Genomic DNA, 16,157 nt, shown 5'->3' with positions numbered 1-16,157 from the left:
ACAGGATTATATATCTCTATACAGAGACCTGTCACACAGGATTATATATCTCTATACAGAGACCTGTCACACAGGATTATATATCTCTATACAGAGACCTGTCACACAGGATTATATATCTTCATACAGAGACCTGTCACACAGGATTATATATCTCTATACAGAGACCTGTCACACAGGATTATATATCTCTATACAGAGACCTGTCACACAGGATTATATATCTCTATACAGAGACCTGTCACACAGGATTATATATCTTCATACAGAGACCTGTCACACAGGGTTATATATCTCTATACAGAGACCTGTCACACAGGATTATATATCTCTATACAGAGACCTGTCACACAGGATTATATATCTCTATACAGAGACCTGTCACACAGGATTATATATCTCTATACAGAGACCTGTCACACAGGATTATATATCTCTATACAGAGACCTGTCACACAGGATTATATATCTCTATACAGAGACCTGTCACACAGGATTATATATCTCTATACAGAGACCTGTCACACAGGATTATATATCTTCATACAGAGACCTGTCACACAGGATTATATATCTTCATACAGACACAAGTCACACAGGATTATATATCTTCATACAGACACAAGTCACACAGGATTATATATCTTCATACAGACACAAGTCACACAGGATTATATATCTTCATACAGACACAAGTCACACAGGATTATATATCTTCATACAGACACAAGTCACACAGGATTATATATCTTCATACAGACACAAGTCACACAGGATTATATATCTTCATACAGAGACCTGTCGCACAGGATTATATATCTTCATACAGAGACCTGTCACACAGGATTATATATCTCTATACAGAGACCTGTCACACAGGATTATATATCTCTATACAGAGACCTGTCACACAGGATTATATATCTTCATACAGAGACCTGTCACACAGGATTATATATCTTCATACAGACACAAGTCACACAGGATTATATATCTTCATACAGACACAAGTCACACAGGATTATATATCTTCATACAGACACAAGTCACACAGGATTATATATCTTCATACAGACACAAGTCACACAGGATTATATATCTTCATACAGACACAAGTCACACAGGATTATATATCTTCATACAGACACAAGTCACACAGGATTATATATCTTCATACAGACACAAGTCACACAGATTACACGCTACAGGGATGTCATTGCTAGAAACAAAATGGTTTTGAATGTAAGAGGAACCACACGGTGGAATTCTACCTGACAAGCTAGTGGTAACCGGTGCAGTAGAGCGGCTGTGGGAAGTGCGTTGTCTTCTTACTGTAAAAAAGCAGGGATGAAAAATGTCAACCCTTATCTACTATGTTGCTGCACTGTAAGAGAGATAAGTACCGCAGTATGCACACAATAAATGTGACCTCTCCCCCACAGGTGCCCTTGCAGTGGTACTACATGAGCGAGCAAGGAGTGTTGATATGATACAGGCATACGTCCATGCTCTGATCCTGCAGCACAGAACAACAAGTACAGGTAACGGATCCCCAAGAGGACATGAGTGACCACTCTATATCCAGCTGTACCCCACCCATATTAGATCCAGCTGTAACCCACCCATATTAGATCCAGCTGTAACCCACCCATATTAGATCCAGCTGTAACCCACCCATATTAGATCCAGCTGTAACCCACCCATATTAGATCCAGCTGTAACCCACCCATATTAGATCCAGCTGTAACCCACCCATATTAGATCCAGCTGTAACCCACCCATATTAGATCCAGCTGTAACCCACCCATATTAGATCCAGCTGTAACCCACCCATATTAGATCCAGCTGTAACCCACCCATATTAGATCCAGCTGTAACCCCCCTGTATTCTACTAGATCCAGCTGTAACCCCCCTGTATTCTACTAGATCCAGCTGTAACCCCCTTGTATTCTACTAGATTCAGCTGTAACCCCCCTGTATTCTACTAGATCCAGATGTAACCCCCCTGTATTCTACTAGATCCAGCTGTAACCCCCCTGTATTCTACTAGATCCAGCTGTAACCCCCCTGTATTTTACTAGATCCAGATGTAACCCCCTGTATTCTACTAGATCCAGATGTAACCCCCCTGTATTCTACTAGACCCAGCTGTAACCCCCCTGTATTCTACTAGATACAGATGTAACCCCCCTGTATTATACTAGATACAGATGTAACCCCCCTTTATTATACTAGATACAGATGTAACCCCCCTGTATTATACTAGATACAGATGTAACCCCCCTGTATTCTACTAGATACAGATGTAACCCCCCTGTATTCTACTAGATACAGATGTAACCCCCCTGTATTATACTAGATACAGATGTAACCCCCCTGTATTATACTAGATACAGATGTAACCCCCCTGTATTATACTAGATACAGATGTAACCCCCCTGTATTATACTAGATACAGATGTAACCCCCCTGTATTATACTAGATACAGATGTAACCCCCCTGTATTCTACTAGATACAGATGTAACCCTCCTGTATTCTACTAGACCCAGGTGTAACCCCCCTGTATTCTACTAGACCCAGCTGTAACCCCCCTGTATTCTACTAGATCCAGCTGTAACCCCCTGTATTCTACTAGATACAGATGTAACCCCCCTGTATTTTACTAGATCCAGCTTTAATCCCCCTGTATTCTACTAGACCCAGCTGTAACCCCCCCCCTGTATTCTACTAGATCCAGCTGTAACCCCCCCCCTGTATTCTACTAGATCCAGCTGTAACCCCCCCTGTATTCTACTAGATCCAGCTGTAACCCCCCCTTGTATTCTACTAGATCCAGCTGTAACCCCCCTGTATTCTACCAGATCCAGCTGTAACCCCCCTGTATTCTACCAGATCCAGCTGTAACCCCCCTGTATTCTACTAGACCCAGCTGTAACCCCCCTGTATTCTACTAGATCCAGCTTTAATCCCCCTGTATTCTACTAGACCCAGCTGTAACCCCCCTGTATTCTACTAGATCCAGCTGTAACCCCCCTGTATTCTACTATACCCAGCTGTAACCCCCCTGTATTCTACTAGATCCAGCTGTAACCCCCCTGTATTCTACTAGATCCAGCTGTAACCCCCCTGTATTCTACTATACCCAGCTGTAACCCCCCTGTATTCTACTAGATCCAGCTGTAACTCCCCTGTATTCTACTAGATCCAGCTGTAACCCCCCTGTATTCTACTAGATCCAGCTGTAACTCCCCTGTATTCTACTAGATCCAGCTGTAACTCCCCTGTATTCTACTAGACCCAGCTGTAACTCCCCTCTATTCTACTAGACCCAGCTGTAACTCCCCTCTATTCTACTAGACCCAGCTGTAACACCCCTCTATTCTACTAGACCCAGCTGTAACCCCCCTTATTTCTACTAGACCCAGCTGTAACCCCCCTTATTTCTACTAGACCCAGCTGTAACCCCCCTTATTTCTACTAGATCCAGCTGTAACACCCCTTATTTCTACTAGATCCAGCTGTAACCCCCCTTATTTCTACTAGATCCAGCTGTAACACCCCTTATTTCTACTAGATCCAGCTGTAACCCCCCTTATTTCTACTAGATCCAGCTGTAACCCCCCTTATTTCTACTAGATCCAGCTGTAACACCCCTTATTTCTACTAGATCCAGCTGTAACACCCCTTATTTCTACTAGATCCAGCTGTAACACCCCTTATTTCTACTAGATCCAGCTGTAACACCCCTTATTTCTACTAGATCCAGCTGTAACCCCCCTTATTTCTACTAGATCCAGCTGTAACCCCCCTTATTTCTACTAGATCCAGCTGTAACCCCCCTTATTTCTACTAGATCCAGCTGTAACCCCCCTGTATTCTACTAGACCCAGCTGTAACCCCCCTGTATTCTACTAGACCCAGCTGTAACTCCCCTGTATTCTACTAGACCCAGCTGTAACTCCCCTGTATTCTACTAGACCCAGCTGTAACCCCCCTGTATTCTACTAGACCCAGCTGTAACCCCCCTGTATTCTACTAGACCCAGATCCAATTTTAACACCTACTGTATTCTTGTAGATGCAGTTGTACGGCCTCTGTATTTCCCATAACACCTTTGCTTCAGTTATCTGGTGACCACTACGTCCAGTAGCAACGCCATCCCCCCGTCCCGTCCCCCAACTCTTTGTACTAATATGTTTTCATAAATACAAAATTCTGGTACTAAGAAATCATCAAATAACAATATATAAGTAATAAACATATGAATAAGTAGGATATATAGATGCACAATGTAGGAAGTCACTCCGTAGAATAAAAGTCATTTCTAAAACAGTAAAATACTTTGCACAAAAAAAGTAGCACAACATCACTAAGGGACATTGTTTTGGTCCCAATCAGAGCTGATGAACCACACTTGGTGTTCTTATAAAACAATGAGATGCAACATAACAATGTCACATGGTTTGTAAGAGACACTTCTCAAGAACGATAAGTGGCCTTTTGCTTGTGCTGTAATTAGGTCATTAGTAATCTTAATGATTACAGTTTCTGTGGAGATGTTGTGTGCGAAATCCATATTGCAATGGATCAAGGAGGGAGTTTAACGTGAGGAAGTAAGGAAATAGGGCGGTAGTTAGAAGGGGATGATGGAACAAGAGAAGGTTTTTTGAGGATAGGTGTGACAAGTGCATGTTTAACGGATGAGGAAGAGAATAAATATGTGTGAGGGGATGGGAACAAGGGGACAGGTAGTGAGGTGAGAGGAGGATATAAGGGTAGGAGAGAGAGAGGGCAGTAGGTGTGAAGGGATGGGAACAAGGGGGCAGGTAGTGAGGTGAGAGGAGGATATAAGGGTAGGAGAGAGAGAGAGGGCAGTAGGTGTGAGGGGATGGGAACAAGGGGGCAGGTAGTGAGGCGAGAGGAGGATATAAGGGTAGGAGAGAGAGGGCAGTAGGTGTGAGGGGATGGGAACAAGGAGCAGGTAGTGAGGCGAGAGGAGGATATAAGGGTAGGAGAGAGGGAGGGCAGTAGGTGTGAGGGGATGGGAACAAGGGGACAGGTAGTGAGGTGAGAGGAGGATATAAGGGTAGGAGAGAGAGAGAGAGGGCAGTAGGTGTGAGGGGATGGGAACAAGGGGGCAGGTAGTGAGGCGAGAGGAGGATATAAGGGTAGGAGAGAGAGAGGGCAGTAGGTGTGAGGGGATGGGAACAAGGAGCAGGTAGTGAGGCGAGAGGAGGATATAAGGGTAGGAGAGAGAGGGAGGGCAGTAGGTGTGAGGGGATGGGAACAAGGAGCAGGTAGTGAGGCGAGAGGAGGATATAAGGGTAGGAGAGAGAGGGCAGTAGGTGTGAGGGGATGGGAACAAGGAGCAGGTAGTGAGGCGAGAGGAGGATATAAGGGTAGGAGAGAGAGAGAGAGAGAGAGAGCAGTAGGTGTGAGGGGATGGGAACAAGGGGGCAGGCATTGAGGTGAGAGGAGGATATAAGGGTAGGAGAGAGAGAGGGCAGTAGGTGTGAGGAGATGGGAACAAGGGACAGGTAGTGAGAAGAGAGGAGGATATAAGGGTAGGAGAGAGAGGGCAGTAGGTGTGAGGGGATGGGAACAAGGGGGCAGGCATTGAGGTGAGAGGAGGATATAAGGGTAGGAGAGAGGGAGGGCAGTAGGTGTGAGGGGATGGGAACAAGGGGACAGGTAGTGAGGTGAGAGGAGGATATAAGGGTAAGAGAGAGAGAGGGCAGTAGGTGTAAGGGGATGGGAACAAGGGGGCAGGCATTGAGGTGAGAGGAGGATATAAGGGTAGGAGAGAGGGAGGGCAGTAGGTGTGAGGGGATGGGAACAAGGGGACAGGTAGTGAGGTGAGAGGAGGATATAAGGGTAGGAGAGAGAGAGGGCAGTAGGTGTTAGGGGATGGGAACAAGGGGGCAGGTAGTGAGGTGAGAGGAGGATATAAGGGTAAGAGAGAGAGAGGGCAGTAGGTGTGAGGGGATGGGAACAAGGGGCAGGTAGTGAGGCGAGAGGAGGATATAAGGGTAGGAGAGAGAGAGGGCAGTAGGTGTGAGGGGATGGGAACAAGGGGGCAGGTAGTGAGGCGAGAGGAGGATATAAGGGTAGGAGAGAGAGAGGGCAGTAGGTGTGAGGGGATGGGAACAAGGGGACATGTAGTGAGGTGATAGGAGGATATAAGGGTAGGAGAGAGAGAGGGCAGTAGGTGTGAGGGGATGGGAACAAGGGGGCAGGCATTGAGGCGAGAGGAGGATATAAGGGTAGGAGAGAGAGAGGGCAGTAGGTGTGAGGGGATGGGAACAAGGGGACAGGTAGTGAGGTGAGAGGAGGATATAAGGGTAGGAGAGAGAGAGGGCAGTAGGTGTGAGGGGATGGGAACAAGGGGGCAGGTAGTGAGGCGAGAGGAGGATATAAGGGTAGGAGAGAGAGAGGGCAGTAGGTGTGAGGGGATGGGAACAAGGAGCAGGTAGTGAGGCGAGAGGAGGATATAAGGGTAGGAGAGAGGGAGGGCAGTAGGTGTGAGGGGATGGGAACAAGGAGCAGGTAGTGAGGCGAGAGGAGGATATAAGGGTAGGAGAGAGGGGGCAGTAGGTGTGAGGGGATGGGAACAAGGGGACAGGTAGTGAGGTGAGAGGAGGATATAAGGGTAGGAGAGAGAGAGGGCAGTAGGTTTGAGGGGATGGGAACAAGGGGGCAGGCATTGAGGTGAGAGGAGGATATAAGGGTAGGAGAGAGGGAGGGCAGTAGGTGTGAGGGGATGGGAACAAGGGGACAGGTAGTGAGGTGAGAGGAGGAAATAAGGGTAGGAGAGAGAGAGGGCAGTAGGTGTGAGGAGATGGGAACAAGGGGGCAGGTAGTGAGGCGAGAGGAGGATATAAGGGTAGGAGAAAGGGGGCAGTAGGTGTGAGGGGATGGGAACAAGGGGACAGGTAGTGAGGTGAGAGGAGGATATAAGGGTAGGAGAGAGAGAGAGGGCAGTAGGTGTGAGGAGATGGGAACAAGGGGACAGGTAGTGAGGTGAGAGGAGGATATAAGGGTAGGAGAGAGAGAGAGGGCAGTAGGTGTGAGGAGATGGGAACAAGGGACAGGTAGTGAGGCGAGAGGAGGATATAAGGGTAGGAGAGAGAGAGAGGGCAGTAGGTGTGAGGGGATGGGAACAAGGGGACAGGTAGTGAGGCGAGAGGAGGATATAAGGGTAGGAGAGAGAGAGGGCAGTAGGTGTGAGGAGATGGGAACAAGGGGACAGGTAGTGAGGTGAGAGGAGGATATAAGGGTACGAGAGAGAGAGAGCAGTAGGTGTGAGGGGATGGGAACAAGGGGGCAGGCATTGAGGTGAGAGGAGGATATAAGGGTAGGAGAGAGAGAGGGCAGTAGGTGTGAGGAGATGGGAACAAGGGACAGGTAGTGAGGCGAGAGGAGGATATAAGGGTAGGAGAGAGAGGGCAGTAGGTGTGAGGGGATGGGAACAAGGGGGCAGGTAGTGAGGCGAGAGGAGGATATAAGGGTAGGAGAGAGAGGGCAGTAGGTGTGAGGGGATGGGAACAAGGGGGCAGGCATTGAGGTGAGAGGAGGATATAAGGGTAGGAGAGAGAGAGGGCAGTAGGTGTGAGGGGATGGGAACAAGGGGCAGGTAGTGAGGTGAGAGGAGGATATAAGGGTAGGAGAGAGAGAGAGGGCAGTAGGTGTGAAGGGATGGGAACAAGGGGGCAGGTAGTGAGGTGATAGGAGGATATAAGGGTAGGAGAGAGAGAGGGCAGTAGGTGTGAGGGGATGGGAACAAGGGACAGGTAGTGAGGCGAGAGGAGGATATAAGGGTAGGAGAGAGAGGGCAGTAGGTGTGAGGGGATAGGAACAAGGGGACAGGTAGTGAGGCGAGAGGAGGATATAAGGGTAGGAGAGAGGGGGCAGTAGGTGTGAGGGGATGGGAACAAGGGGACAGGTAGTGAGGTGAGAGGAGGATATAAGGGTAGGAGAGAGAGAGGGCAGTAGGTGTGAGGAGATGGGAACAAGGGGGCAGGTAGTGAGGTGAGAGGAGGATATAAGGGTAGGAGAGAGAGAGGGCAGTAGGTGTGAGGAGATGGGAACAAGGGGACAGGTAGTGAGGTGAGAGGAGGATATAAGGGTAGGAGAGAGAGAGGGCAGTAGGTGTGAGGGGATAGGAACAAGGGGACAGGTAGTGAGGCGAGAGGAGGATATAAGGGTAGGAGAGAGGGGGCAGTAGGTGTGAGGGGATGGGAACAAGGGGACAGGTAGTGAGGTGAGAGGAGGATATAAGGGTAGGAGAGAGAGAGGGCAGTAGGTTTGAGGGGATGGGAACAAGGGGGCAGGCATTGAGGTGAGAGGAGGATATAAGGGTAGGAGAGAGGGAGGGCAGTAGGTGTGAGGGGATGGGAACAAGGGGACAGGTAGTGAGGTGAGAGGAGGAAATAAGGGTAGGAGAGAGAGAGGGCAGTAGGTGTGAGGAGATGGGAACAAGGGGGCAGGTAGTGAGGCGAGAGGAGGATATAAGGGTAGGAGAGAGGGGGCAGTAGGTGTGAGGGGATGGGAACAAGGGGACAGGTAGTGAGGTGAGAGGAGGATATAAGGGTAGGAGAGAGAGAGAGGGCAGTAGGTGTGAGGAGATGGGAACAAGGGGACAGGTAGTGAGGTGAGAGGAGGATATAAGGGTAGGAGAGAGAGAGAGGGCAGTAGGTGTGAGGAGATGGGAACAAGGGACAGGTAGTGAGGCGAGAGGAGGATATAAGGGTAGGAGAGAGAGAGAGGGCAGTAGGTGTGAGGGGATGGGAACAAGGGGACAGGTAGTGAGGCGAGAGGAGGATATAAGGGTAGGAGAGAGAGAGGGCAGTAGGTGTGAGGAGATGGGAACAAGGGGACAGGTAGTGAGGTGAGAGGAGGATATAAGGGTACGAGAGAGAGAGAGCAGTAGGTGTGAGGGGATGGGAACAAGGGGGCAGGCATTGAGGTGAGAGGAGGATATAAGGGTAGGAGAGAGAGAGGGCAGTAGGTGTGAGGAGATGGGAACAAGGGACAGGTAGTGAGAAGAGAGGAGGATATAAGGGTAGGAGAGAGAGGGCAGTAGGTGTGAGGGGATGGGAACAAGGGGGCAGGTAGTGAGGCGAGAGGAGGATATAAGGGTAGGAGAGAGAGGGCAGTAGGTGTGAGGGGATGGGAACAAGGGGACAGGTAGTGAGGTGAGAGGAAGATATAAGGGTAGGAGAGAGAGAGAGGGTAGTAGGTGTGAGGGGATGGGAACAAGGGGACAGGTAGTGAGGTGAGAGGAAGATATATGGGTAGGAGAGAGAGAGAGGGCAGTAGGTGTGAGGGGATGGGAACAAGGGGACAGGTAGTGAGGCGAGAGGAGGATATAAGGGTAGGAGAGAGAGAGGGCAGTAGGTGTGAGGGGATGGGAACAAGGGGGCAGGTAGTGAGGTGAGAGGAGGAAATAAGGGTAGGAGAGAGAGAGAGAGAGGGTAGTAGGTGTGAGGGGATGGGAACAAGGGGGCAGGTAGTGAGGCGAGAGGAGGATATAAGGGTAGGAGAGAGAGAGGGCAGTAAGTGTGAGGGGATGGGAACAAGGGGACAGGTAGTGAGGTGAGAGGAGGATATAAGGGTAGGAGAGAGAGAGAGGGCAGTAGGTGTGAGGGGATGGGAACAAGGGGGCAGGTAGTGAGGTGAGAGGAGGATATAAGGGTAGGAGAGAGAGAGAGGGCAGTAGGTGTGAGGGGATGGGAACAAGGGGGCAGGTAGTGAGGCGAGAGGAGGATATAAGGGTAGGAGAGAGAGGGCAGTAGGTGTGAGGGGATGGGAACAAGGAGCAGGTAGTGAGGCGAGAGGAGGATATAAGGGTAGGAGAGAGGGAGGGCAGTAGGTGTGAGGGGATGGGAACAAGGGGACAGGTAGTGAGGTGAGAGGAGGATATAAGGGTAGGAGAGAGAGAGAGAGGGCAGTAGGTGTGAGGGGATGGGAACAAGGGGGCAGGTAGTGAGGCGAGAGGAGGATATAAGGGTAGGAGAGAGAGAGGGCAGTAGGTGTGAGGGGATGGGAACAAGGAGCAGGTAGTGAGGCGAGAGGAGGATATAAGGGTAGGAGAGAGAGGGAGGGCAGTAGGTGTGAGGGGATGGGAACAAGGAGCAGGTAGTGAGGCGAGAGGAGGATATAAGGGTAGGAGAGAGAGGGCAGTAGGTGTGAGGGGATGGGAACAAGGAGCAGGTAGTGAGGCGAGAGGAGGATATAAGGGTAAGAGAGAGAGAGGGCAGTAGGTGTGAGGGGATGGGAACAAGGGGGCAGGCATTGAGGTGAGAGGAGGATATAAGGGTAGGAGAGAGGGAGGGCAGTAGGTGTGAGGGGATGGGAACAAGGGGACAGGTAGTGAGGTGAGAGGAGGATATAAGGGTAAGAGAGAGAGAGGGCAGTAGGTGTAAGGGGATGGGAACAAGGGGGCAGGCATTGAGGTGAGAGGAGGATATAAGGGTAGGAGAGAGGGAGGGCAGTAGGTGTGAGGGGATGGGAACAAGGGGACAGGTAGTGAGGTGAGAGGAGGATATAAGGGTAGGAGAGAGAGAGGGCAGTAGGTGTTAGGGGATGGGAACAAGGGGGCAGGTAGTGAGGTGAGAGGAGGATATAAGGGTAAGAGAGAGAGAGGGCAGTAGGTGTGAGGGGATGGGAACAAGGGGCAGGTAGTGAGGCGAGAGGAGGATATAAGGGTAGGAGAGAGAGAGGGCAGTAGGTGTGAGGGGATGGGAACAAGGGGGCAGGTAGTGAGGCGAGAGGAGGATATAAGGGTAGGAGAGAGAGAGGGCAGTAGGTGTGAGGGGATGGGAACAAGGGGACATGTAGTGAGGTGATAGGAGGATATAAGGGTAGGAGAGAGAGAGGGCAGTAGGTGTGAGGGGATGGGAACAAGGGGGCAGGCATTGAGGCGAGAGGAGGATATAAGGGTAGGAGAGAGAGAGGGCAGTAGGTGTGAGGGGATGGGAACAAGGGGACAGGTAGTGAGGTGAGAGGAGGATATAAGGGTAGGAGAGAGAGAGGGCAGTAGGTGTGAGGGGATGGGAACAAGGGGGCAGGTAGTGAGGCGAGAGGAGGATATAAGGGTAGGAGAGAGAGAGGGCAGTAGGTGTGAGGGGATGGGAACAAGGAGCAGGTAGTGAGGCGAGAGGAGGATATAAGGGTAGGAGAGAGGGAGGGCAGTAGGTGTGAGGGGATGGGAACAAGGAGCAGGTAGTGAGGCGAGAGGAGGATATAAGGATAGGAGAGAGAGAGGGCAGTAGGTGTGAGGGGATGGGAACAAGGAGCAGGTAGTGAGGCGAGAGGAGGATATAAGGGTAGGAGAGAGAGGGAGGGCAGTAGGTGTGAGGGGATGGGAACAAGGAGCAGGTAGTGAGGCGAGAGGAGGATATAAGGGTAGGAGAGAGAGGGCAGTAGGTGTGAGGGGATGGGAACAAGGAGCAGGTAGTGAGGCGAGAGGAGGATATAAGGGTAGGAGAGAGAGAGGGCAGTAGGTTTGAGGGGATGGGAACAAGGGGGCAGGCATTGAGGTGAGATAAGGATATAAGGGTAGGAGAGAGGGAGGGCAGTAGGTGTGAGGGGATGGGAACAAGGGGACAGGTAGTGAGGTGAGAGGAGGATATAAGGGTAGGAGAGAGGGCAGTAGGTGTGAGGGGATGGGAACAAGGGACAGGTAGTGAGGCGAGAGGAGGATATAAGGGTAGGAGAGAGAGAGGGCAGTAGGTGTGAGGGGATGGGAACAAGGGACAGGTAGTGAGGCGAGAGGAGGATATAAGAGTAGGAGAGAGAGGGCAGTAGGTGTGAGGGGATGGGAACAAGGGGGCAGGAAGTGAGGCGAGAGGAGGATATAAGGGTAGGAGAGAGAGGGCAGTAGGTGTGAGGGGATAGGAACAAGGGGACAGGTAGTGAGGTGAGAGGAAGATATAAGGGTAGGAGAGAGAGAGAGAGGGTAGTAGGTGTGAGGGGATGGGAACAAGGGACAGGTAGTGAGGTGAGAGGAGGATATAAGGGTAGGAGAGAGAGAGGGCAGTAGGTGTGAAGGGATGGGAACAAGGGGGCAGGCATTGAGGCGAGAGGAGGATATAAGGGTAGGAGAGAGAGAGGGCAGTAGGTGTGAGGGGATGGGAACAAGGGGACAGGTAGTGAGGCGAGAGGAGGATATAAGGGTAGGAGAGAGAGAGGGCAGTAGGTGTGAGGGGATGGGAACAAGGGGACAGGTAGTGAGGTGAGAGGAAGATATAAGGGTAGGAGAGAGAGAGGGCAGTAGGTGTGAGGGGATGGGAACAAGGGGGCAGGTAGTGAGGTGAGAGGAGGATATAAGGGTAAGAGAGAGAGAGGGCAGTAGGTGTGAGGGGATGGGAACAAGGGACAGGTAGTGAGGCGAGAGGAGGATATAAGGATAGGAGAGAGAGAGGGCAGTAGGTGTGAGGGGATGGGGACAAGGAGCAGGTAGTGAGGCGAGAGGAGGATATAAGGGTAGGAGAGAGAGAGGGCAGTAGGTGTGAGGGGATGTGAACAAGGGGGCAGGTAGTGAGGTGAGAGGAGGATATAAGGGTAAGAGAGAGAGAGGGCAGTAGGTGTGAGGGGATGGGAACAAGGGGGCAGGTAGTGAGGCGAGAGGAGGATATAAGGATAGGAGAGAGAGAGGGCAGTAGGTGTGAGGGGATGGGAACAAGGGGGCAGGCATTGAGGTGAGAGGAGGATATAAGGGTAGGAGAGAGAGAGGGCAGTAGGTGTGAGGGGATGGGAACAAGGGGCAGGTAGTGAGGCGAGAGGAGGATATAAGGATAGGAGAGAGAGAGGGCAGTAGGTGTGAGGGGATGGGGACAAGGAGCAGGTAGTGAGGCGAGAGGAGGATATAAGGGTAGGAGAGAGAGAGGGCAGTAGGTGTGAGGGGATGGGAACAAGGGGGCAGGCATTGAGGCGAGAGGAGGATATTAAAGGCAGAATCTTCTTCCTCAGTAACAGGAGTAAAAAAGCTGAGTCTGTTTGCCTTTTATGGGTTTAAGACATCTGTGATTGGTTGAGGGGGTGGGAGATCGGTCGTGAGTTGAGAGATGAGTTTCTTTCTGATGGAGTAATTGGTAAAATCTTGATCTGAGAGAGAAGTGGAAATAGGAGGTGGGCGGAGGAGGGAATTTAAAGTGCAGAACGGACGTTATGGGTTTGAGGAAAGAGTAGAGAAGTAATTCTGCTTATAAAACCCAGAGCTTTTCTTTCTCAATTCAGATACAATTTACTTCTATTATCAAATATTCTTACTGTTCTTGCCATCCTTTGTTAAAAAGCTGGGATGTACGGTCAGGAATATGCTGGTGTCTACAGCACTATTTCCTGCCCTGCAGTGCCCCAGACACGTGCACGCTTCCTATCTAGATATCTCTTCAACAAATAATAACATGAGAACAAAGCAGATTTGATAATAGAAGTAAATTATTGTTTTTTAAATTAGTTTCATGTCCCTTTAAGGGCAGAATAGTAAGAATTTCACTCCTTCACTAGCAGAGAATTGTTAGCCCTTGGTTGTTATTGATTTCACCACCAAATGTGATCACATAAAATAAATCAATAACCTGTTCACATAGCGCTTGTGCAGTTATGACACAAATAGCAGACAGATATGGCTTTGGTAATTAGACGGCAGTGCAGGGGTTAATCAGGTAGCGCGCACGGTTTATTTTAGCTTTAGTGTAGAGATTACCCTCCCATATGTGCCAGCCTGGCTCGCCAATAGCCGTATTGTCTTTTTTCCCATTCAGATCCTGCTCGCTTCAGCACGCTTGCACAGACGCACGCATTACTGAATGACTTATTCCCAGAGTTCCTGAAGGGTAAGGGGCGCTGAAGGCCGATACACTCACCCAGAGATTAGTGACCTCTGAATCCTCTTATGGTGATGTCTCTTGTGTCGTGTTTACGGTCTAATTGTGCTCTTTGCTTTCAGCCTGTCTCTTTTTTTTTGTTTTGCTTTCATTATTCTCAGCTGTACCCTTTTTTTCTCATTCTCTGTAGTTTCTTGCCACGTTTCTGTCTGATATCCAGCTCCAAACTGTCTCTGTACTCTCCCCACTTCTCTCTGATCCAGGCAGTCTCTCTCTCTCTGTACAAACTGTCTCTGTACTCTCCCCACTTCTCTCTGATCCAGGCAGTCTCTCGCTACAAACTGTCTCTGTACTCTCCCCACTTCTCTCTGATCCAGGCAGTCTCTCTCTCTCTGTACAAACTGTCTCTGTACTCTCCCCACTTCTCTCTGATCCAGGCAGTCTCTCTCTGTACAAACTGTCTCTGTACTCTCCCCACTTCTCTCTGATCCAGGCAGTCTCTCTCAGTACAAACTGTCTCTGTACTAACCCCACTTCTCTCTGATCCAGGCAGTCTCTCTCTCTCTGTACAAACTGTCTCTGTACTAACCCCACTTCTCTCTGATCCAGGCAGTCTCTCTCTCTCTGTACAAACTGTCTCTGTACTAACCCCACTTCTCTCTGATCCAGGCAGTCTCTCTCTCTCTGTACAAACTGTCTCTGTACTCTCCCCACTTCTCTCTGATCCAGGCAGTCTCTCTCTCTCTGTACAAACTGTCTCTGTACTAACCCCACTTCTCTCTGATCCAGGCAGTCTCTCTCTCTCTGTACAAACTGTCTCTGTACTAACCCCACTTCTCTCTGATCCAGGCAGTCTCTCTCTCTCTGTACAAACTGTCTCTGTACTCTCCCACTTCTCTCTGATCCAGGCAGTCTCTCTCTCTCTGTACAAACTGTCTCTGTACTAACCCCACTTCTCTCTGATCCAGGCAGTCTCTCTCTCTCTGTACAAACTGTCTCTGTACCTCTCCACCACTTCTCTCCTATCCAGGCAGTCTCTCTACTCTGTACAAACTGATCTCTGTACTAACCCCACTTCTCTCTGATCAGGCCAGACTCTCTCTCTCTCTGTACAAAACTGTCTCAGTACTAACCCCACTTCTCTCTGATCCAGGCCACGTCTCTCTCTCTCTGTACAAACTGTCTCTGTACTCTCCTCACTTCTCTCTGATCCAGGCAGTCTCTCTCTCTCTCTCTGTACAAACTGTCTCTGTACTCTCCCCACTTCTCTCTGATCCAGGCAGTCTCTCTCTCTCTGTACAAACTGTCTCTGTACTACCCCACTTCTCTCTGATCCAGACAGTCTCTCTCTCTCTGTACAAACTGTCTCTGTACTAACCCCACTTCTCTCTGATCCAGGCAGTCTCTCTCTCTCTCGCTACAAACTGTCTCTGTACTAACCCCACTTCTCTCTGATCCAGGCAGTCTCTCTCTCTGTACAAACTGTCTCTGTACTCTCCCCACTTCTCTCTGATCCAGGCAGTCTCTCTCTCTCGCTACAAACTGTCTCTGTACTCTCCTCACTTCTCTCTGATCCAGGCAGTCTCTCTCTCTCTCTGTACAAACTGTCTCTGTACCTAACCCACTTCTCATCTGATCCAGGCAGTCTCTCTCCTCTCTCTGTACAAACTGTCTCTGTACTACCCCACTTCTCTCTGATCCAGGCAGTCTCTCTCTCCTCTGTACCAAACTGTCTCTGTACTCTCCTCACTTCTCTCTGATCCTGTACTCTCCCACTGATCCAGGCAGTCTCTCTCTCTCTGTACAAACTGTCTCTGTACTCTCCTCACTTCTCTCTGATCCAGGCAGTCTCTCTCTCTCTGTACAAACTGTCTCTGTACTAACCCCACTTCTCTCTGATCCAGGCAGTCTCTCTCTCTCTGTACAAACTGTCTCTGTACTAACCCCACTTCTCTCTGATCCAGGCAGTCTCTCTCTCTCTGTACAAACTGTCTCTGTACTCTCCCCACTTCTCTCTGATCCAGGCAGTCTCTCTCTCTCTGTACAAACTGTCTCTGTACTCTCCCCACTTCTCTCTGATCCAGGCAGTCTCTCTCTCTCTGTACAAACTGTCTCTGTACTAACCCCACTTCTCTCTGATCCAGGCAGTCTCTCTCTCTCTGTACAAACTGTCTCTGTACTCTCCCCACTTCTCTCTGATCCAGGCAGTCTCTCTCTCTCTGTACAAACTGTCTCTGTACTAACCCCACTTCTCTCTGATCCAGGCAGTCTCTCTCTCTGTACAAACTGTCTCTGTACTCTCCCCACTTCTCTCTGATCCCT

At 49.9% G+C, this 16,157-nt stretch overlaps 1 protein-coding gene across 1 annotated transcript in view; it reads left to right on the top strand.

Annotated features, from left to right (window-relative positions):
- The window catches only part of RUSF1 (RUS family member 1), a gene marked incomplete at its 5' end in the record, with an annotated part of 166,614 nt that overhangs the window by 149,497 nt on the left and 960 nt on the right, over window positions 1-16,157 (top strand). Inside the window, 2 exon segments of the mRNA XM_053694386.1 lie at window positions 1,443-1,541; window positions 13,773-13,844. Coding sequence (XP_053550361.1) covers window positions 1,443-1,541; window positions 13,773-13,844 — 171 coding nt within the window.

The sequence above is a fragment of the Bombina bombina genome, chromosome 11 (assembly GCF_027579735.1).
Source record: "Bombina bombina isolate aBomBom1 chromosome 11, aBomBom1.pri, whole genome shotgun sequence".
Taxonomy (NCBI): domain Eukaryota; kingdom Metazoa; phylum Chordata; class Amphibia; order Anura; family Bombinatoridae; genus Bombina; species Bombina bombina.
The sequence above is the reverse complement of the archived record's forward strand: the minus strand, read 5'-3'. Positions and strand labels throughout refer to the sequence as shown.